This window comes from Paramacrobiotus metropolitanus, unplaced genomic scaffold (assembly GCF_019649055.1).
Source record: "Paramacrobiotus metropolitanus isolate TYO unplaced genomic scaffold, Prichtersi_v1.0 Parri_scaffold0000033, whole genome shotgun sequence".
NCBI classification, from domain to species: domain Eukaryota; kingdom Metazoa; phylum Tardigrada; class Eutardigrada; order Parachela; family Macrobiotidae; genus Paramacrobiotus; species Paramacrobiotus metropolitanus.
The window spans coordinates 1,060,213-1,081,359 of NW_026570253.1; the positions used below are offsets into that span (position 1 = coordinate 1,060,213).

A 21,147-nucleotide genomic window follows, 5' to 3' on the forward strand; every position below is an offset into this window, starting at 1 on the left:
AGCAAAGCAATCTGTTGTATTCAGTTTTTAAGGTATTACGCGGCACAAGTGTAAAAATTTGCACTATACCTCTTTACAGAACTAATGCAGGACGTTGCACAAAATAGCATAACCGAGCGGTTCATCTGCACCTACTATGAATATATTTTTTTTATATAAACCGTATTTTACTTGCATATTAAAAAATTAATTGCGCAGTTTATAAATATGGTCAGTTAGACAGTTTCTAACATTTTATATACACGCGAACCTGATGATCACGCATTTAAATTACACTTCCGTTCGTTTTACCCTGTTGATACGATTACAAGTACATATGCCATATATGCATCCATGATAGTTTTCAATAAAATGCCTAATGCAAAGCCCCATATGTGAGGAAAAACAGCACCGGTTTAAGTAGTAATCGATAATGGACCAAATGGGCAATCGGCACTTTATATGGCAGCCATCGCGGGGAGGGGTGGGAATAACGCTGCAATCATTGCACATGGCTGCCGGCACTGTGTTCGCTTTAATGCGTTATATACCGGGGCGACGACAGACTTCAACGCCAACACATGTGCCGACTTCCGGTCTGACTGTCCAGTCGCGCGAACCACCATCTCGCCGATCATCACCCAGGAACAAAATTAACTTTACGTGTCGCCTGTCGCTGCTCGGACAGAGTCATGTCCCGTGTGTGAATTAGGCAATGGCGGCCACTTATGCTGATCATAATCACTGGAGCGTTTTCCTGCGCGGATTGCTCAACAAATTCACCAAGTACGATTTGTATCTGGGGCTTTTGTTATATCCGTTCATTCTATTAACCATTTTATGCTAGTGCGCACTAAGCACTGCGGTTTACAAAATTTGTACCGATTTGTTATAACCAGACCATTTTATATTGATTTAAATCGTTTTTGTTTTTGATGCCGCTTTGTTTTATTGTTCCGCTTTTATAATTTTGTAATTGTCAGCAATAATGTTTTCTAAAGCATAGTTAGCCCTATTTCATTTTTAAACAATGCGCACGGACTTCCATTCACAAACAAATTTTCTGTGTTTGGAGATATGAGACATCACGCGGAGTGGAATTCAAATCACCTGCCATTGGATTATGCAATCGTTTGGTGCAGTTGATTGTTCTGTCATATATTGTGGGGTAAGTTTAAAATACTTGCCACGAAATCATTTCCTCTGCGACTTGCTCTTCCAAAATCCTTATTCGGATTATGATTTACAAGTTTTACGGTGCTAGCTTCGGCATATTAAAATTCAGCTGACAGCCAATTCCATCATGACTTCCCGATTTTTATACCTGTATACACGGTATCAGAATATAGGCTATGCCGTCTTTTTAATTAATTATGCAGCTTCAGTACGTACACAGCGCTCTGTAGGGTGCCCAGACCCGCACCGCCATAGTTTATCGAGATGTAGTAGGTATATATACTCGTAGAGATAAATACCGAAACAAAATCGCCGACATTTGGTCACAATAAACGTCGAACGAGTTTGCATACAACGCTTTTTTCCGAAAAGCTTTCCTGTATGACCAAAGTTGTGTAAAAATTGTAATTTTGAAGGATTGTCTTTGTGGCCGACAAAGGTTACCAAGAATTCGATACGGGTGAAAGCAGCGTGGTGGCTAAGGTCAAGGGAAATCAAGCGCATATCAACAAAGACGCTGCCGCTGCTGACATGTTTAATGTCGAAGGTGGTGTGACATGGGACGCAACCGGTATATGGCAACAACTCTAGCTTACCCTACTTGTTACCGTTGATATCAATAATTTTAGAGTTTTTTTACATTAGATGTTGTCATCCCACCATTGGTAAGCCGGCATGGTATAGTTGGTATAATTCGGTCTTTAATGACGTATAAGAGTCTGCGTTTAAATATTCTTTGCAGTTTACGTTTGCGTTGTTACTATGCATTTTACAGGAAAACAACGCGTTGTTCATCATGACTAAAGTGTCCATGACGCCCAAACAGGTTCAAGGCAAGTGTCCAGAGGTATTTCGCTCCAAATTAGTTATACAAACATAATCTGCAAAATTGTCAATCAGCTTTCGTTTTCACAAATATTCGAAAAAGGCTGCAGTGTCATGCTGACGTACATTGACTTCCGTATATTCATTTCATTCCTTTAACTGTCAAAACGTTGCACATTGCAAGACCTGCCTTTCTTTCATGTTGCCCAGGATTTTTGTTACCGGAAATAAATTATACAAATAAATATAAAATAAGTGATTTTAAACTCATGAGTTTGAAAGCAGGATTCTTATCATCTGATCATTCCCTGTGCGCTCGATAGGAATTTCAAATTAACGTCAACGAAACAAAGTGCTACAAAGACGATGACTGCAAAATCGGGACCACAGTCCACTTCGGTCACGGCTTCCACTCAGGCAGCTGCGTGGCCTCCACCGGCACTTGTGAAGTGCACGCGTGGTGCCCGTTAGAGGACGATAAACGACGGTAGTGGTTGCCTGGATGAACCCCGCTAGCATGACACTTAATTACATCAGTCAGCACAAAATGTTATGTGCCGATTGCAGATCAATAGTCCTCTCGGGTGGGGAGAACTTAACGATACTCGTGAAGAATTTCGTAATGTTCCCGCGGATGCGAATTCGCAGGTAGGCAGCACATTAGACACACAATTGATGACGTCGTTAACCGCGCGGCAGAATTAATGTGATCAGTGACCGTATGTCTGTGTTGGCGTGGTTGTCAGGCGGAATTTGGGCGAACTGCCGGAGCGTTACGTTAAGCATTGCACGTACGATCCGGTTTCCGATCCATTGTGTCCCATCTTCGTATTGAAGGACATTGCACGTCTGGCTGGCGGGGATTTTCTCAGCATGGCAACGCATGTGAGCGCCCTTTCGCCAACGAGGATGCGCATCGTGTGACGATGCAACAGCTAGCTAATGTGATTTGTCACGAATATACGATGTGTACATTAATAATCCCACACAAATCGGTTTGGTCTGTTTAGTGTACTGACTCATCACGGAATCTTTGACATTATCTAGCAAATATTAGCATATTAATTGCTTTAGAATCACAGTTGTTCGATCACCTGGAACAATGTCTTTTGCGGGGTTTCCAGAATCCGATCCGGATGACCCTGCTAGCGCAAAATGTTATAATAACTTTTATCATATTTTTAGGGAGCTGTTGTGAGTTTTGCAATTCACTGGGATTGCAATTTGGATTTTCACATTCGCCACTGCATGCCAACATACTCGTTTCGTCGGTATGTAGAGTGCAATACACTTTGTAATAATACTCCGCGTAAACACTGTCTGCTTTTCTCCCGAACATTGTCTGCTGTGCGGTGCATTTTAGCATTTCCAAAAACTTACGACATAAATCTTAGCACTAAGGCAAGCAGTGGTAGCTGAATAAAATCTTTCTGTGTTAGGCTAGATGATCCCAAAGAAACCAACTCTCCTGGATGGTCTTTCCGGTGAGTCAACTGTCAGATCTGATTAATAATTGCTTAATGCAATTTTTCTACTATACAGCGAGTCAGAAACTTTGATTGTTCCGAAAATTTTGCCCTTTTAGAGGGCGCTAAATTCAGCAGTATTAGCCATAACATAAGAAATAACAATGAAATTTGCAGAATATCGGGATACTGGCTGGACAACGATGAACAAGCACGTTATTTGTTAAAGGCCACCGGGATTCGGATCGTTTTTAACGTATACGCTGTCGCCGGGCGTTTCAGTATTGTAAAGTTCACCATGAATCTGGGATCGGGACTGGGTCTTCTCGGCATGGTAACAAGCGTGTAACACATGTACACACATCGCACAACTCTCCACACATTAACATCGCAGCGTCATAACGTTGACCATTATTTATGCCATTTATCTATTAAACAGTAGTCACAGAAATTTGTCCACAGTATAATTGAATTTGCAGGCCACTCTATTATGTGATTACATCCTCTTCAACTGTGCTAGACCGGAAGTCAGGAGGGAACGAGAGCGTCTGGCGGTTGTCGACGTCGGGACAACTCCCATTCTGCGCCGTGACAGCCGACTGCCACGCTGACGTCGTTATTGTTTGACTGGGGAAATACGGACGAGCGGTGTTTGTATTAATAGAATGGATTATAAAGCGAGTGTACATTTTTCTTGTTTGTACCGAGCAAACTATTCTAAGATGCAATTTCCTAGGGTAGTGGTTAATTCCCGATAAACCGCTTATAAAAATCACGAACAATAAATTAAATTTTAAGGCAGTATTATTTTTCAGAGCAAACGCCCAGAAATTATTCCATAAATATATATAAAATGTTTTCAGCTGATTTATTTTTTTGTTCTACAGGGCCGCTTTGAGCAAACTGGAAACCTTTTTTGTTCCTTTTGTACATAAATATGCAGTAAATTTTTGATTAAGGCTCTATTTAAAAATAGATGCTACTTATCTTGTACGTTCTGTAATTTGCAAAACCAATTTGACATCAGAAGCGACACGGATCAGTTAAAACAATTAAAAAACCATATTAATAACAAACAAATCGGCAAAAATCTTTCGCAAGCCACTGGCATGATGACATCCATTACATTAAGCTGTTTGGTCCACCGGCTTTGTCTTATCCTGAATGTACTTTTCGGCCTTCTTCAGCAGTGCATCCGCTTCCACATAGCCGCTGACCTTTACCGCATCGCTCAATGGCAACCACCACGCCGCGTTATGTGCATCGCCGGTGACCTTAATATTCTTGGCATTGCCTTTACTCTTATCGTTATCCTTGGCTTTCTCTCCCGTTATGAACTCCGCCAAGCCGTACCAGATTTTCTTGATCTCCTTCCGCACTGAGTACTGCATCTTGAAGGAGAAGTCGTCGAACACCTTCAAATCGCGGCTCTCCAGCCCGGTTTCCTTCAGTGTCTCTTGAAGAGCTGCTTCTCGATCGTTTTCCGTTTCGATGTAGCCTGTTCAAACATAAAATGCCGTACTTCTATGGAATACAGAGCTGCTAACGGCGACCCATATTCCGGATAAAGGGAATCTTTTGTAACATCTGCGTGTTTGCTTTCCACCAAAATTTAAAGTGTTAACTACATAATTTTTCCAGTAAAAAAGCTGACTACTATAGAGTTGACAAAAAATTCACAAGTACGTCTGGGACTCTGCATATAAGAAGTGCATCTGATCGTGCTGGTGATGCGAGTTTCAAGCATAGATACTGTATACCCGTACAATCGTACTCGTAAATTAAGAACACAAAAATTAAAATGCGATTGTTTTGAGCACAGTGGTCGCAATTACTGACATCCAGTTTACAGTAGGTCTTACTTTACATGACAAGGCGTACAAGGACTGAAACATATACCTCGTAGTTTTACTTTTGCATTCAGTCGAGACACGTTTCAATATTGAAATTTGTCTACTAAAGTTATATTTACCGTACTTTGAAATATCTTTTAGGTAGCCTGTACAATGGCAGAATACAAGGTGGTGGTAACTGGCAATATTTTGTGGTGCAAGATCACACTACACAGTTATCGAGGTTTGGTGTATCATCTTTTGCAAGCATTCTACGGGCTATAATTTACGTATTCCTGTAATATAAAAACCTTTGGGTGGCGTCCAGTGTTTTTCTCCGAAATTCTCTTGCAGCAAGAGATATGATAATCCGCCATTTTCCGATCGGCGAAACACAACAAGCCCAGCTGCTCGGGTGCCGGTTGGACCTCGCGGGGTGTCTGATAAGAGAAGAAGGAAGTAGGACTATTGCAGTACTGTCATATAATAAGCCTCTAAATCCAAGATTTTTATTGAAATAATAAATCTAAGATGCATTAAAATATGTTTTATCATGTCATTGATGGTCGTGCGAGTACAGCGTACAGATAGTAGCTGCTCGTAATGTTTGCACCACTGACCATGAGAAACAAACACTTACTGTCCAGCTTATCCGAACCCAAATTCATTTTCTGGGAAAGGCTCATTTTTGGCAAAAGTATATAGAGCGTGCGATATAATCCAAAACCTATACAGGATGTAGGTTACGGAACTAAAAATGCATAAAATTTTTGTCAAGCTCTCATCTGCGGTTAAATTTCTGGATCAGAAAACTAATCCTAAAGGTAAGAACTGGCGAAAATGTACATCAATAATTTTTCGGGCAAGCAGTATATTCATAAGATTATAAATCCGAAATTGCGAAAGTGCGCAATGCAAGCATAGTATGTAAAAGGATCTTTGAATTTTGTTGCAAGAAGATTCGTAAGAAACACGGTAATACCGTCTTCGCTTACGTTGTCTGCATGTTCGCCTTACGCACCCACCCGAAAAAATATATGCAGCTTAAAATATCCATGCGCTTACGTCAACTAAAAAACGGTTGCAGTTAACGAGCGCTCCCAGTAATTGCAAGTTGGAACGCCTTCTGCAACATTTTGAACAACTGTGTGTTGTCAGACTCCGCAGAGTTCGCGCTTGCCGGTATGTAATTATTACTGTGTCATTGCTGTGTGCAGAAGATTCGTATGACCAGCATATCTGAAACAAAAATCCTTAACGAAGTGAGTAAATACGTTTCCATCCACAACAGACACAGATGCGAATGCTGGGCAATTCTCAAGCCTGGCAATACAAATAATTTTGTACCCGCAATATACCATGGAGTCTGCGATGCGATCGTACAGTACCAAGCTACGAAAACAGAATTGTTTTTAAAATGTATTATCCCGAACGCGCACATTTCCCTAAAGCGATTATTATTATTAATTAGCAGCTTTTGTTTCGTACGGTAGCTTCGTATATTTATCTCTTCATTATATACGAAGCAAAAGCTAAATTTGCAAAAGCTACCTAAAATCATTCTGTAGCTAAATTTTCTTCTACTTGTATACAATGAAGATCATACAATGAAAATATCACTGTCAACGAAACGAAGCCACTTTCTGCAGTTTATTGGTAGTTCTTGATACAAAAGCTGAACTCACCAAATCGCACAACCTTTCACATCGTGGATGTAGCAAATGCGCAATTACAACAGTCATGTTAAACCGTTTAATAATAAACTGCAACAATTCTCGTGGATACTCGATACAAAAAAATAACTCTCTCACACTAGCGCTGATCAATGTCGACGGTCATAATCCCTGGAACTGCGATAATCCACTGAGCGACTGCGGGACCGACGTCGACCGTCTTTGACGACATCCGGCGATCGTCGACGTCCCGGCTGGCGGTCATCGCCACGGACCTTCCGCCGATGAGGCGAACTGTGCCGTGGTGATTTACGATCACGGGAAATAGTTTGTCGAGGTGACCGCGACCGGCGGCGCTTTTTCTCCTTGCGTTCATTCGACCGGCTCCGTTGTCGTCTGTGTTCATGGTCGCGCGAGCGACGCTCATCTCGACTATTTCTACGGTCATCTTTGCGGTTGTATTCTGTAATTAGCACACCAGAAGACACTACGTACTGCACACTGTGACAAACCATATATCTGCTGATTAGTTGATTTATAAAAACTAAAAATTTTGTCGAGCTATTCATACCTCTAGGACGCACTTCCGGAGATATGTGGGTACTATCGGGTGTTTTATCATCCTCCTGCCCCACAACACCGGCTAGAGGCCCCTTAGCACGGGTGTCGGCCACAGCTGCACGTAAAGCATCAACTTTCTCCAATATATCCGCAATCGGTGGCTAGAAAAACCAGCAAATTTGTTGTACTCTTTCGCATCGGATCTTCAATAATCGTATGATGTAATACAAAAGCTTTATTATTTTGATCATGACAAGCACTTACCAATTTGATGGAATACAGCAGCAGAATATTGGTAGCGATATCCACCAAGGCATCCGCGGTAACTGCTAGTAGCTGAAACCAACTCGTCTTCCTAGGCAGCGGTATCTATATAAAAAATTAGGATGAAAAACTATACAAAAACTGAAGTCTGGCTACGCAAATTTCCGTTAATCATCGAGAAAGACAAAACACGGCCAACACTTGCAAAATTCAAGAAAGTTCAGGCTATTGTTTCAACGGAAAAGAGCAAATTTTGTAGTGTTATTTTGCCACAGTTTATGCAATCGTATGTTTGGGCGCATCATGACAGATATAAAACGTTTGAAAACCCCACATCCATATGACCATCGGCAAGACATTTCTTTTCTCGTCCCCAGGAAAGGTAACCCCTGGAACAGGAAGTTCCGGCCATCCACTTCAATTAATGGTCTTCGAACACTGTGCAACCTGGCAATATACAGGGCTAAATACAAGCAACAGAATCACATATACACTATTCCCTCAGATTTCCATCGACAGAATATAACCAACTGCAACCGAACATATTCTCGTTTCAGCGCATCCTGATCCCTTCCGCTTTATCTGATTATTATTCATAACTACCAAAGCCTCGAATGAGCAGGCAAAACGCATTCGCTATGTTAGCTTGCCACAAAAACTCTTTTCGAGACCTAAAGCAGGCTGGGGTCGCCATTAATCACAAGCAAAACTATCGTACAAAACAGCAACTTCGTTAAAAGCGACTTTCAACTCACCACGCGGAGTAATGGTTAAAAGCAAACATCGAGTCATGCAAATTTCGACAAAAAATATTGCCCCAACTACATGGCGTTCAATTAGGGCCTATAAGTTTCCTCATTAAAACGAAGAAAACTCTGAAACAGCAACAAAGCTCCACAAACGTTTACCCAGTTCTTTTTTCTAAATGTCTTTCTCGATGATTTCGGATTATTTAGAAAGTAATGGCAATAATATTTACCTGCAATGCTCGGGCAGCTAGAAAAATACAGCCACAAGCTACCGCTTCCGGCGAATAACGTACAAAGAGATCAGTGCGCAGACTATCGTTCATGTAATTCCTGCAATGGAACATCAATGTTAGTTATGTTATTCTTTATCACTTACCGCCATCGCCCCATCCGGTACACAATCAGAGTGTGGTCGAAACGAAGCCGGAACCCAGAGTGTCCAACCCGCACAGAATTATGTACATTTGTGTTTTTGCTCTGTGTGTACATAAAACCAATCAACTGTCAAAGAACCACCAAGACCATACACAAACCTCGATCTAACACGAAAATCGACAGATTGTGTGTGTCGGTCAGGGCGGCAGTTTAGGGTATCATCGGATGGCAAATGATGACCCCGACACTCATTTGGCGTTCCCGATCTGCTTTCGCCACAATCTGGTAGAAAACACGTATTAGCAAGTGCTGTCACACACATTGCATGCCTACTGGATGCTGCCCAACCTCCCGGTTTCTTTAAAGAATTAGGCGCTTCAAAACCCAACTCTTACCAAAACCATGTTAACACAAAGCAAAAATGCGGCTTATAAGGTTGACACTTCACACTGAATTTGCCCCAAATAACTGAGAGTAATATCAAAATTTTTAATCTTTCCACCGTTATCATAAATTTCATGACATACAGATTCCTCAATTAAGGTGGGGTGGTTAAAGAAAAAAACTATTGTATGGATCACCAGGGTATGGTTTCAAATAAATTTCGAAATATATGGATCAATTGATATTATTAATCAAACCGCATTTTGTCGGAAAAATAAAAAATTTACAATTGAAAACTGGAACGTGCATGACTGATCCCAAATGAATAGCACCAAGAAGCGTAATAAGCGACTTTCCACTCCCGAAAATTAAAGGAAACAATTTCTGTAAGTTTTTCACAAGCAAGAAAATCCTGCAAATATTGCACAAAAAAGCCAACTAACTGTTTAAACTTACCAAGCTTTCTGCACGAACACTGCATTCTTGTCCATGTCCAACAGCTGCAGATACATTACTATCAACTGCAAAAATAGGCAAATTTTATGTATTGTGTTTCACTTCAGAAACACAAGTAAAATATCATCATCAACCGAAGAGACAAACTGCAATAAGTAAATTCCGTAATGAAATCTACAAAAACATCAGGAATTGCGCAAGATTCGCGCCAATAAAACAAACACGAAATCAGAAATCCCGAGCGCTCAAGTACGTTAGTCTTGTCCAATTTAATCATAGGCTAACTCACGGCAAAGGTGCGCTATAATCTAATCTCAACTCAACCCTAATGATAACTTTTCCCCTTTCATACAATTTTTTGTATAAAAATAAATCACGAACATTTACGAGTCGATTGCGAATTACCACACGAATAAAAATATGAGGCGGCCTACCTTATGCGGGTGTTTGACGTGAACGCAGAAGCCCAATTCCTTCAACAGGCGTCGCTCACATTTAATCACCTGGTTCTTGAGATTCACGTAGCTTTCAATCACTAACACGGGCTCAATGGGCCTGAAACAAAAACAACGTTCAAATAAAGCAGTTCTGCCGCTGTGGTTATTTATCGAAAAGTCAAAAACAGCCAACACTACGAATGTCAGTGATCAATAATCACACTCACTCTCCACATAATGTCTGGCGAATGTGGGTGAATACGTTGATGATATCCCTCAGACGTCTCGGGGATTCTTCCACTTTGGATGACAGATACACACAAGCCATTCCCATCGTCTACAACGCATGATAGTGAACACAACTTCCATCACGTTTGGCAACTATACTGCTACAGCGACTGCTTGGACATAAATAACTACTGGAACGTAATACTGTTGAGAGGCGTTCGTCCACAAAACCAAAACGCATATTATTCTATTACTGAATCTCATATGGATCACCATGACTTACCAGGTAGTCATTTTTAATGAAAGATTTGGCGTAGTAAAAGCGCTGATAGAGGACCTGCGCCGTGGCCGCCGCCGTCTGCGGCAGTTTCAACAGAATGCCCGCATGTTGGATGATATCACAGCCAAGTCGCCGCAGATACCATTCCGTCCGCACATCCAAGCCTTCCGTCATGGATGGTGTGGGAAAGAGTTTATCAGCGGGTAATATACAGTTCTCCAGCGAGATGACCACCTTCCCGAAGGTGCGCTGCAGGACGGAGGAATGGGTCTCCACATGAGGATTAGGTGAAACGGACTGTGAAATGGCGACGATCTGCACATCTTTGCTGTCACGTCGCTCCGTGACAATCTCGGATTTATCGGTTTTTAGCTTCACACGAACTTCAGTTGACTTAATAATCAGTGTGGATTTCTTTCGCGAAGGCTCCATCGCACCAAGGGCAATCCGCTTATCCACTCGCGACGACTTGTACAGGTGATGTTCCACCATAACGAAACTTCATCCACTCAGCTCCAAGGGTTTCTTAAATCTCTTGTATCACCCAGTGACAAATCTATCAACGTGATCAAATGTTCTCCTTTACTCATTAGTCAATACAAATACAAATAAAATATTAAATCAAATTTTGGTCGCGGAGTTAAAAAGTAAATCCTGCAGCAGTCGTTACAGTAACGTAGGCTGCGACTGCAACAAAATGCTGCATCACAGTCTGTGCAGATAAAGCTTGAAGCATTGCCAGCTTTCGTCTTGGTAACACGTGGCGCCCTCTTTAACGAGCGGACCGCCTGGGCAGGCGTCAACGTTAACTGTCGCAAACGCATACAGCCGATACAACGGTCAAGGAGTTGCAAGACGGTGAAGACGCTTCTATATTACTAGTACATGTTGTGCCATATAAGGGGAAAAATGTGTCTAGCCGAACCAATCCCTTGTACTTCTGATGTGAGCCAGCTGGTGGTTTACGTTGTGGCTTGACGGTGTTTTATGTAAAGCGCTGCTATTTAGATTGCAGGTACTGATAACAGGTAAGCGGCACTCGTACAACTGCAGGTAAACAGGCTAAAAGTGTATTATAGCACGGACCTGCCTGGTGCAGTTAATACCACATGTACCGTCAATGCCGCACAGCCTTAATAGCAGCGCTTTACATAAAACGCTGTGCAGCCACAACGTAAACCACCAGCTGGCTTACATCAGAAGTACAAGGGATTGGTTCGGCTAGACACATTTTTCCCCCTATATAAATCTGATAACCATTGGGAATTGGGAGTGACCAAGGTGAGAGCTTATGGTTAGAACAGGTACCTGTGTGCTGCAGTGTGCAAACTTTTACCAATAAAATACTTTTAATTCAGTACCGAGAAAAAGATTACTAAATTTAAAAAAATAGATTACAAAAAGTGGCTCCAGGGGGGATCGAACCCACGACATCCGCGTTATTAGCACGGCGCTCTAACCAACTGAGCTATGGAGCCTCGCCAAAAGTTAGAAATTTTTTTGTACAAGAATTGTTCTTAAACGCTGTGCATTAGCTTCGCTTTGATTTAATACCAGTAGTTAGTAACTTGCAATTGGTAATCTACGTAATTGGTTTCCGCAGAAATTCGTATTCCGCAATCCGCAAGTACTCCGCAGTTTTTCACTCACACCCGTCCATGTGCCCGGCAGGTGTATAACCGTGTATTTAATCATTCAAAATTTCTTAAAACTTCACACTGGCACTGAATTTATTATTATCTAGCGTTCGTTCCTCCTCAGTTTGTTTTCCTTTAATCTGCTTGAACATTTTGTCGGAAAAATTGAGCTGAAATGTTAAAACTTTATGTTCTAACCACTTCCGGTCAGACTCTCCTTTGTGCGTCTTTTGTGCAGTAGAGTACAAGTAGCAGTTCCGAAGGCAGTGTAGGTTGTGTATTGCACGTGCAAATACTGTAGTGACCGTTTGCACAAAAAGAAAAGAAGCCACTGGCCCGCTATATCCATCAAATTTTAAAATCCGACTTTTAAAAACGAACTCACTTCATAATTTCCAGTCTAGCTTCGTTAGCAAGATTTAAAGGTAGAAAATGACATTATTGTACATGCACATCCGCCTCTAGTGCATGTAGGGTATCCAAGCGGGTCATTCGTTTGAATTTCCGCCGCTCCTTTCGACTATTATGAGTACTTCTATACTTGCGACGGTATTTGTAGTATTCTGTACTCCCGGAGTACTACTCCGGGATTATTGCGAAACTAAGGTGACTCACCGGCGGCGGAGTGTGCATCGATCACGGATCTCGAATTTCATAACGCTACCGCACCGTCGATTTCATTCATTCGACTTGCGGTCACTTGCCAGATCAAACTGATCAGTGATCTGGTATTGTGAGTTGACTATCATCAGTCGAAAATTTCCCACAATATTCTACACATTAATATTTTCGCCAACTGTTTTATAAATAATAACAACCATGTTTTCGTTTTAATTTTCGCAGGCGTTGTACGTACTAATTGCTGTTCACTATTTACTAATATAGTTGCTGACAGGCGGATGGCGTGACTGTGATTTATCGTACGAACATCCGCATTTTTGTTTCAGTCGCACGTGTTGGGTGACAGCCGTCCATTAATACCATGGAGAAAGTCCCTAGCGATTTGCTGGACATTACAGTGGCCACATGGACCGTCAACGACGTGTCCAAATGGCTGGAATTGCAGGGTTTCGGTACGGATCTCCGCGATCTCTTCTCCACGCATGAAATCGACGGCTACACACTGCTGCGCATCAGCGAGAATGATCTTCGGCAGCCTCCTGTATCTCTGGTGAAATTGGGCACCATTAAACATCTGATCGGGGCCATCGCGGATCTCAAACGCACCATCATCGCCAAGGTGGACGTCAGTAAGCCGGGGATGCCCGTGGCGGAGGAGGACGCTGAGGGGCGGTTGGGGGGAGGGGGCGGCGCGTTGGGCCCGACTAAGACGGGCACGACGGACACGGTGTTGGCGCACCAGTTGGGAGTGAGTAGCGACGGGGGGCTGGATACGTCGGATAGCGATACGGAGGAGACGGAGAGCCCCACCGCCAGTCAGGCGTCCCGTGGGCCGTCACTCAAGTTTCCTTCTCAGCATCGCCGACTGCCGCCATTGAAGCCCGAGATTGGCAAAGCCGTGCTGGCGTTTGCGTAAGTGGTGATGTTGTGTAAGCGGTGTCGATGGTATTTAATCGATTGCATAATTTCCCATCAGCACAACTTGTACGTTATAATCTTATTGATATTGATCTGTTCATGAATTTTTACCAATTTTAAAAACTGTAAAACTGGTTAATTTGTTGGTTTTACTGTAGTTAACATTACCGACCAGAAACGCTGATGTCCCGTTAATCGGGATGTCTGCTCTTGATGTAAAAAGTAACAATAATAATAATAATATTATAGTACATTACGTATGAATTTTGTTGAATCATTTTGCAAGCTTCCGATTTCTTGTTTAAAACTGCGTTTACGATTTACGCGCCCTGTTCATAGTTACCACCAAAAAATGCTATATTGTGTTATTAGAAATATTGTTGTCTGGAAGCAGCAAATGCGTTTGCAGTCTTCTACGTCCTAGCTGGCTTTTTCAGTAACAAAATTTAATGTTTTTAAAATGGCTAATCATTTTGGGTGAAGATTCAATACGGTCACGTACGGTATGCTTTATTTCTCTCTATTTTCTCTGGCAGGTGAATGAGTTACCGGCACGCCTTAAACATAAATATTTTGTAATGGTTGTCTACAGATATCTGTAGCTAGCACAATAATTGTGAAACTGGTTTTTTGTAGATATTTCCTCATAGTGACAGTTGTCACATCCTTTGTAATGGTTATCGTACATGATCGTGTACCAGATATGGAAAAATATCCGCCGCTTCCTGATTTTGTACTGGATAATGTGCCGCTGATACCGTGGGCGTTTGATCTGTGCGAGGTCGCTGGATTTTTGTTGGCGGTTGTATGGACTTTCGTACTGCTCTTCCATAAATACCGGTAATTTCATGCATTTGAAAGCAATTTCATGCATTTAAGTGCATTTTTAAAATTGCATTTAAATGCAATTTCATGCATTTAAGTTAATAATGGGATGGAGTAATGTTTTTTGTTAAGGTCATTTCTCCAAATTATTTTATTTGAGGTACTGAGACAATTTAATGCAAATTATCTGAATACTAATTCTGAAAATGGCTGAGGAAAAAATTTTTACATGTCAGTTATTACGAGGTTGTTTGTCGAAACTGGAGAAAGATTGCTGATCATGGTTGGCAACTAATTTGTTCGTGGAGTCGTACAGGAACAAGAAGTCAGAGTCTAGCTTACTAGATTTTCGTATTGTTGCAGGTTCATACTGTTGCGCCGATTTTTTGTGTTGATGGGAACCATTTTCCTCCTGCGCAGCGTGTGTATGTTGATTACTTCCATGTCTGTGCCTGGACGCCATCTCAAGTGTGCTGGCAAGGTTTACTTGATTCAGCTAACAAATTTTGTTTTTCATCGACCATGCATAATTTGGTGAAATGATGTTCGCAGAACTTCGGAGATCTGCCAACGAAAGTGCAGCAGGCTCTAGTCATAGCGCGAGGATTTGGAATGTCCATTCAAGGTGTTCGTACCTGCGGCGATTATATGTTCAGTGGGCATACCGTGGTTATTACGGTTTTAAACCATTTCATTACAGAGTGTAAGTGTTAATTAGTAGTTTCTTTGCAAATTGTTGTAGGAGATGTTTCGTAGAAGTTGGAACAATGCCAAATAAGCCGGTTAATTCTGGATAACGCTTTCCGAAATTGTTTTATTGTTATGGTTATAAAACTTCATCGGAAAATTCGTCTTATCGGTGTTATTGACGTAGATACTCCTAAGCGGCACCGCTTAATCCACTTGTCTTCCTGGACATTGAATTTGTTCGGAATGTTCTTCATCCTTGCAGCGCACGAGGTAAAAAGCGTGCCAACAGTGTGATCTTCGCATGTGCACCGGAAAATAACTCTGATTTTTGCTTGAATAGCACTACTCGATCGACGTGTTCATTGCCTTCTACATTTCTTCCCGTTTGTTTCTTTACTATCACACGATGGCCAACACGGACATTCTCCGACGCCATCCTCGTCGCGCTAATCTATACTTCCCGTTATACGCTTTCTTTGAAGCGGAAGTCTACCGTGTTGTACCTAATGAATACGAATGGCCGTTCATGTTGTCGTGGCCATATGTCAAGTTCTTCCGGGAAGAGGAACAGATTGTGGATAATAACGGGAAACCGAAAGGATGCTAATACATCCACAATGTAACCTGCACAGGCACTGATTATTAGCAGTTTTACCGGTTTTCAAAATGAACTACATTTAGCTGGTTGAACCCAAAAATTGTAATAGATTATGTTATTTTCAGCTTAGTATGGAGTTGTCAAGCTGGACGAAGAATTTACTCGTGGTAGAAGTGGGCGCTTCTGCTTCCAACGACAGATTAATTTCCCTCGAGATTTAAAGTATCTCATTGCAAAGTGTTTGCGATTTACTCATTGCAAGTATTGACTATGATGAATGCCCAAAGCGTGCTGAGTTCCTACATGTGCTTCTAGTTATATACGTTCTTTACTGTGATTTCCTGAGGCGATTTGTAAATACCTGTGTTTTCTTTTAGACAATAGTTTTGCTTTTGCGTCGTTTTTCGTTATTTTTGGTTTATTTATTTTGTTTATAATTATATTTATTTGTTTTTGGCCCGATATGCAAATAAAGTTTGGATAATTTACAGAGAAATTCATTTTCATAGAGCATATCAAAATTGACTGAACTCCGACACAGGTTCGCTTTCGATGTATTCGAAATTTAGTTTCTCGCCGAAAGATTCAGTTTTGTACATCGGGTTGCTATGTGTCAGATTTGTCGCAGATCCGGCAGGCGATATGGGATCATCTCTCGGTACCACATCGCCCACACCCATTTCCAAAGTAAATGCGCTGGGTGCGGATGCACGCCGGCGATTTTTGGAATAGATGGTGACGTTTCTGTCGCGGATCCGTTTGGAATGGAGGTTATTCCGAATCACCATATTATGAAACATTTTGGGATATATTGAAAGACTTAAATCGCGATCCACTTGGTGCAATCGTGAGGGCAGGAAGTGATGAGTGACAGCGGTCAGCAAAACCTCCATCCAAAAATTACCAATGTCTGGCAACCCCAAAAGTACAGCGTATTAACAGCCAGCCAGTTTTCATCATATACAACGCCAATATCATTTACAGAAAGTTAAGTTTACCGTTGTTTTGCCGAATTAACTGCAGCCATTCGCTTGTAAGTTCACCGGGTATGCGCTGTCCGGCGTGGAGATACTCCCGGCACCGTGCCGCTAACCGGCGTACGGCTTTCATTAGGTCTTTCTCTTGTGGACCCATAGCCATCAGTCGATGCCGTTGCGTACGGCCACGTTTGATACCACCACCAAGTCCCAGTGACTCTGAAAGAAAACGATCCGACAGCCACTCCAGCTCTTCCTTGAGTTGTTCTGTGCTGCCTGATTGGACGATCAACTTGTGAACTTTTCGCAGTCGAGGGCCCAGTTTTGGACAAAAGTACCCGCCAACTTCTTCCGCCATTCGAATAATTTCCATTTTTGCTATCAAACCTATTATTGCGCAATGATTCTGATCAGCTACATATCTGCATCCACCAAGAAAAGCTTGTAGATATTAGTTTTTGATTTTATCGTGTTTACCTCTGCGTCGCACGCAAGTTTCCCATTCGCGCGTATAAAACGGAAACAGCACAAAAGCGTAATACAGCACATGAAAGATCATTCGTCCGGTGATCCATACAACCACCGGTACAGCAGTGACAACCACCACAAACTGATATGACGCCGTGGCGCACCATATTCCCAGCATTATCACGGTCTCCACGAACTGGAAGACGGTCACTACGCAGAACTGCCGGGTCAGGACCGCCCGCAACCGATGCTTCCACGATAAGAAATCCGTTGGCCACGCCTTATTCGTCGGCGGCAGAATCAACGAGGCAATGGACGCTTGCACATGCTCAAACCAATCGTCGCGGTAGCGGCGCGTCCCCCGAAAATCCCGGGCAGCCTGCCGATGATCCGGATGCTCGTTATCGGGCCGCGGAGCGGATAGCCAAAACCACAAAAATGCCGCTGTTAGATGGACCGAAAAGAAACCGATAGCTGGAACGTACACGAACGCGGTCGCATAGCCCACGGTCAGAAAGCAGCCAATGGCGATAACGCGCGGTATCACGAAAATGAAATCGAAAAAATTCTCCATGACAAAGTCGTAGACGGCCGGCTCGATGACGGTATCCAGATCGACGATCATGCCTTTCTGACCGTGCCGTGCACTGGGTTCGTAGCGCAGCACGAAGATGGCTGAAGAGCAGAGGGACAGCCAGCTACTGATGGGGATATCGTAGACGTTGGTGGCGATGGCCCGTTGCAGCATAATGTAGGACTGGATGATCAGCTGCGGGATGGCGCCGAAGTACACATCGAGATCGGAGGCGCGCGTCCGTTCACGATTACAGCGCAGGAATGTTCGCAGTTTGGTAATGTAGTTTTTGGCGTCGTCTGGAGTACTGATGTTGCGCTTGCAGGGTAAGGCACAGTACGCTTTGACCGTCTTCCATGACCTGAAGCATGACATATAAGGGGTTGATTGGTCATAAATCTTCAATCAGAATTATCTTACGCAACTTGAAGTGTGTGCACTGTGCGATAAATTAAGCCTATAACTGACGAATCTTACCGGAGTTTTGACAGGATAATCATCACCAACTGCTGTCACCAAAAGGCGTTGGTAACATATTTTGACTGCCTAAATCGGTACTTGCTCTTATTTACAAAATAACAAAAGCATTATAATATAATACTTATAATTATGCAATCATCATCCTCGCTTAAACTGATAATGATCATTACTAAAATCCTAGGCAAAACTATGACCGCGGAAGGAAGAATAAAATTTCTGTATTGCACATTTCCTAATGTGTGCTGCAAATAGAAATGCCGGTACTTTATACCAGCGCGCATTGACGTATACAACGTTGTATTGTTCCTTTCATTGTGAATAAGCATCTGCGTCTGCTTATGGTTAGATAAATTGCAATCGCAATGAACTCCGAATACCGAAATTTCGTGCCATTTTTTCAGGTTAAAATATATGGATTGTGGATGAATGAGCACCAGGCACTTAAAAAAACATAATCGATGCAATCACGTAGGTACGTAGGCAATCACAAACAAAACTGAATAGTTTGGTTTGCTAAATTTGTCCTAGTTTAACAAACCGAAACTGACATCTTAACAACAGCCTGCTGGCTTGTCATAATGATTCTCGATCACAAAATTATCATCATCATAAGTAATTTATTATTGGGTGTCATATCGCAACACTGCAGTTGATACCAAGCAGGCTACTCTAGAGTTTTTCAAAATATAATTCTATTAATATCGCTTATTTATTCATTTGTCAATAAAGGCCTGTACTTAAATTATGATAACAAAAGATGAAAAAACCCCAGTACAGAATATTTTTTGGCCCAACGAGTTTACTGTTGCCGGTATTCCGCCATGAGCGCTGGCTGGTTTACGGAGAAAGACGGCAGCTTCTGATCGACGGAAGTCCGGCGCACAGAAAGCACTTGAACAATGTCGAAATCAGCCTGCGTGCTGATTATCATCCAACTCGATTACAGTTTACGACCCAGACAAGCAGCTTACATACCAGTAGACCATTCCCGCCGGATAAACCTCAAAAATGGGCCGGCGCAAGGCAATCACAAAATACACAAAGGAGATCACGTAGGGCAGCGCAATAAACGACACAATGGCACTGGCCCAGAAATCATCACCCACACGATAATACTTGACCGCTTCCACCACATCCAGACCCACATCGACAAAGTAGGCGGCCAAACTGAACACCGCCCAGATGATCACCGTCCAGTGGGGATTACACACATCCGGCCAGCACAGAAACCATGTCTTAAACGTCCGCCGTTGCGCTGTCTGCCCCGTGGTGCCACACTGCAGCACCAGCGGCCGATACACAACCTGTTTGAGCGTGTTGGCTGGGCGGCCTGGTCGCTGTCCATCTTCCGAGTGTGTCTGGCTGTACTCCATAAAACAGGGGCAGTTTTCTATGGGGAAAACATGGGCAAGACAACTTAATTGCTGGAGCGTACTGACTGGCACATGTCGCATTGAGACTGTGACGGCGAAACATGCATTTTGTGTTTTCCGTGTCCGCGCAGTGCGCTGGGCCAGACATACTAGTTTCTTCGCAGAAAGGTTTGGTTAAGGATAATTACACACATCCGTCGATTGCTCCACCATCGGCATGTGGCGAATTTCAGCGCGGCATTTATTTATAGATTGGGAGGATTTCTAAGTGTAACAAAATCGCGCAATGATACAGCAAGTATTTTTTTATGACGAATCTGACTGACAAGGCATTGCAGACGAGAGGGAGAGGGCCCTTTTCTCGCGCGATCCTTCTTGGCTGTTAATTTGCTCAAACATTGAGACTGCGGAGCTGCTGCCCGGTTTGACATCAGCCTGTACCGACTTAAACAATTTACATGCATATGGTGAATCCATGCAAATCCACTTACAAATCCATCCCAAACTCAACAGAACTAAATATTTACACAAAAACAGAAAATTTGCATGATAGATCAATGACCCTTCATTAAGCTACAAAGCCTACAATGCAGTGGTTTGTTATAACCGTCGAACTCCATGCGGCTTGCGGACGGTATTCACAACAAGCATGAGAGCTCTCCCAGTTTTTAAACAACGTAAAAGCATTTTAATTGATTAGGACGGACGCTGGCTGTTTAATGTATTAAAAAATCATTACTCTAATAGCTAAAGTACGGCATGGTAGCATCTGTGCACGAACGTGTTCGCCAGAGCTGTGTTAAACGATGAGAGCACCAAATACCAATACGTACAATAATACAGCCTCCATAATAATTATGGCAACCTTTCGAAAATACCCACTTGCATAATTAATTGATTTGTAATCAACTTTATTGTGCATATTACAGTAACCTTTTCTAGTACTAGTAAGTACCGTACAGTCAGGTCCGTACTTATGTGAAGGCATCATATCATGATCGAATGCAATGTTTACCGTTAAAATGCACGTACATGGCTATGCTCACGAACGAAAAACAGTAGTACAATAAATGCACTCATTTTCTGTCAAACAATTGTTCACTTGGAACATAGTGAACACACAACACAGTGAAACAATTGTTCATAATCAGCCAACGTGAAAAGCGTTTTGTGCTCGTACACTGTTTGCGAATTCTTAATCTAAATGCTGTTGGTTCTGTCGCCTGGATGATCTGTTATAAACTTTTGATTGTTTTCCATTTGACCCAGTCCATTTTTGATTGTTTTCCATGATATTTGCT

The 21,147-nt window shown here is 42.4% G+C and overlaps 5 protein-coding genes and 1 non-coding gene across 8 annotated transcripts; 2 read left to right on the plus strand and 4 right to left on the minus strand.

Moving 5' to 3' along the window:
• Positions 1-324: 324 nt before the first annotated feature.
• On the plus strand, positions 325-5,004 carry LOC129589137 (P2X purinoceptor 4-like). Its single transcript, XM_055483686.1, has 12 exons — positions 325-765; positions 1,055-1,147; positions 1,572-1,726; positions 1,801-1,820; positions 1,931-2,002; positions 2,304-2,467; positions 2,548-2,628; positions 2,727-2,865; positions 3,166-3,251; positions 3,420-3,464; positions 3,624-3,780; positions 3,926-5,004. Exons 1-12 carry the CDS (start codon positions 695-697, stop codon positions 4,055-4,057), a joined length of 1,215 nt encoding a protein of 404 aa, XP_055339661.1. The 5' UTR covers positions 325-694; the 3' UTR covers positions 4,058-5,004.
• LOC129589138 (bis(5'-nucleosyl)-tetraphosphatase [asymmetrical]-like) lies at positions 4,287-6,281 on the minus strand. The gene is made up of 3 exons (XM_055483687.1): positions 5,919-6,281; positions 5,590-5,718; positions 4,287-4,944 (listed from the first exon to the last, which is right to left on the minus strand). The coding sequence occupies exons 1-3, from the start codon at positions 5,962-5,964 to the stop codon at positions 4,574-4,576; spliced, it is 546 nt and encodes a 181-aa protein (XP_055339662.1). The 5' UTR covers positions 5,965-6,281; the 3' UTR covers positions 4,287-4,573.
• Positions 6,282-6,914: 633 nt separating this feature from the next.
• On the minus strand, positions 6,915-11,356 carry LOC129588993 (cyclin-L1-like). Its single transcript, XM_055483436.1, has 8 exons — positions 10,689-11,356; positions 10,405-10,514; positions 10,175-10,295; positions 9,741-9,805; positions 8,756-8,855; positions 7,777-7,881; positions 7,523-7,673; positions 6,915-7,414 (listed from the first exon to the last, which is right to left on the minus strand). The coding sequence occupies exons 1-8, from the start codon at positions 11,175-11,177 to the stop codon at positions 7,101-7,103; spliced, it is 1,455 nt and encodes a 484-aa protein (XP_055339411.1). The 5' UTR covers positions 11,178-11,356; the 3' UTR covers positions 6,915-7,100.
• Positions 11,357-12,089: 733 nt separating this feature from the next.
• Trnai-aau (transfer RNA isoleucine (anticodon AAU)) lies at positions 12,090-12,163 on the minus strand. The gene has a single exon. It is a non-coding gene; the product is annotated as a tRNA-Ile (tRNA).
• An 842-nt stretch (positions 12,164-13,005) lies between these two features.
• LOC129589141 (sphingomyelin synthase-related protein 1-like) lies at positions 13,006-16,269 on the plus strand. 3 transcript variants are annotated; one of them, XM_055483692.1, is made up of 7 exons: positions 13,006-13,855; positions 14,498-14,701; positions 15,050-15,167; positions 15,239-15,389; positions 15,561-15,646; positions 15,717-16,008; positions 16,100-16,269. In XM_055483692.1, exons 1-6 carry the CDS (start codon positions 13,305-13,307, stop codon positions 15,981-15,983), a joined length of 1,377 nt encoding a protein of 458 aa, XP_055339667.1. In that variant the 5' UTR covers positions 13,006-13,304; the 3' UTR covers positions 15,984-16,008; positions 16,100-16,269. The 3 variants fall into 3 exon arrangements, with proteins under 3 accessions (XP_055339667.1, XP_055339669.1, XP_055339666.1); XM_055483694.1 differs by having other exon boundaries at positions 15,717-15,995; positions 16,105-16,269; XM_055483691.1 differs by having other exon boundaries at positions 13,007-13,855; positions 15,717-15,995.
• A 157-nt stretch (positions 16,270-16,426) lies between these two features.
• On the minus strand, positions 16,427-20,332 carry LOC129589000 (uncharacterized). Its single transcript, XM_055483447.1, has 4 exons — positions 19,449-20,332; positions 17,429-18,354; positions 16,973-17,338; positions 16,427-16,884 (listed from the first exon to the last, which is right to left on the minus strand). The coding sequence occupies exons 1-4, from the start codon at positions 19,925-19,927 to the stop codon at positions 16,490-16,492; spliced, it is 2,166 nt and encodes a 721-aa protein (XP_055339422.1). The 5' UTR covers positions 19,928-20,332; the 3' UTR covers positions 16,427-16,489.
• Positions 20,333-21,147: the final 815 nt, after the last annotated feature.

Coding starts and splice junctions, on each gene's coding strand:
- LOC129589137 (XM_055483686.1), top strand. CDS start 695: ATGGCGGCCACTTATGCTGATCATAATCACTGGAGCGTTTTCCTGCGC. Junction 1,148..1,571: donor GTTCTGTCATATATTGTGGG/GTAAGTTTAAAA, acceptor GTAATTTTGAAG/GATTGTCTTTGTGGCCGACA. Junction 2,629..2,726: donor CCGCGGATGCGAATTCGCAG/GTAGGCAGCACA, acceptor CGTGGTTGTCAG/GCGGAATTTGGGCGAACTGC.
- LOC129589138 (XM_055483687.1), bottom strand. CDS start 5,964: ATGAGCCTTTCCCAGAAAATGAATTTGGGTTCGGATAAGCTGGACA. Junction 5,719..5,918: donor GGGTTCGGATAAGCTGGACA/GTAAGTGTTTGT, acceptor TTCTCTTATCAG/ACACCCCGCGAGGTCCAACC. Junction 4,945..5,589: donor ACACTGGACGCCACCCAAAG/GTTTTTATATTA, acceptor ATGTTTGAACAG/GCTACATCGAAACGGAAAAC.
- LOC129588993 (XM_055483436.1), bottom strand. CDS start 11,177: ATGGTGGAACATCACCTGTACAAGTCGTCGCGAGTGGATAAGCGGATT. Junction 8,856..9,740: donor GTGTTCGTGCAGAAAGCTTG/GTAAGTTTAAAC, acceptor GTTCCATTGCAG/GAATTACATGAACGATAGTC. Junction 7,415..7,522: donor TCCGGAAGTGCGTCCTAGAG/GTATGAATAGCT, acceptor TGCTAATTACAG/AATACAACCGCAAAGATGAC.
- LOC129589141 (XM_055483692.1), top strand. CDS start 13,305: ATGGAGAAAGTCCCTAGCGATTTGCTGGACATTACAGTGGCCACATGG. Junction 14,702..15,049: donor CTGCTCTTCCATAAATACCG/GTAATTTCATGC, acceptor GTATTGTTGCAG/GTTCATACTGTTGCGCCGAT. Junction 15,390..15,560: donor AAACCATTTCATTACAGAGT/GTAAGTGTTAAT, acceptor TTATTGACGTAG/ATACTCCTAAGCGGCACCGC.
- LOC129589000 (XM_055483447.1), bottom strand. CDS start 19,927: ATGCGACATGTGCCAGTCAGTACGCTCCAGCAATTAAGTTGTCTTGCC. Junction 17,339..17,428: donor AACTTGCGTGCGACGCAGAG/GTAAACACGATA, acceptor GCGCAATAATAG/GTTTGATAGCAAAAATGGAA. Junction 16,885..16,972: donor GTTAATTCGGCAAAACAACG/GTAAACTTAACT, acceptor TGGGGTTGCCAG/ACATTGGTAATTTTTGGATG.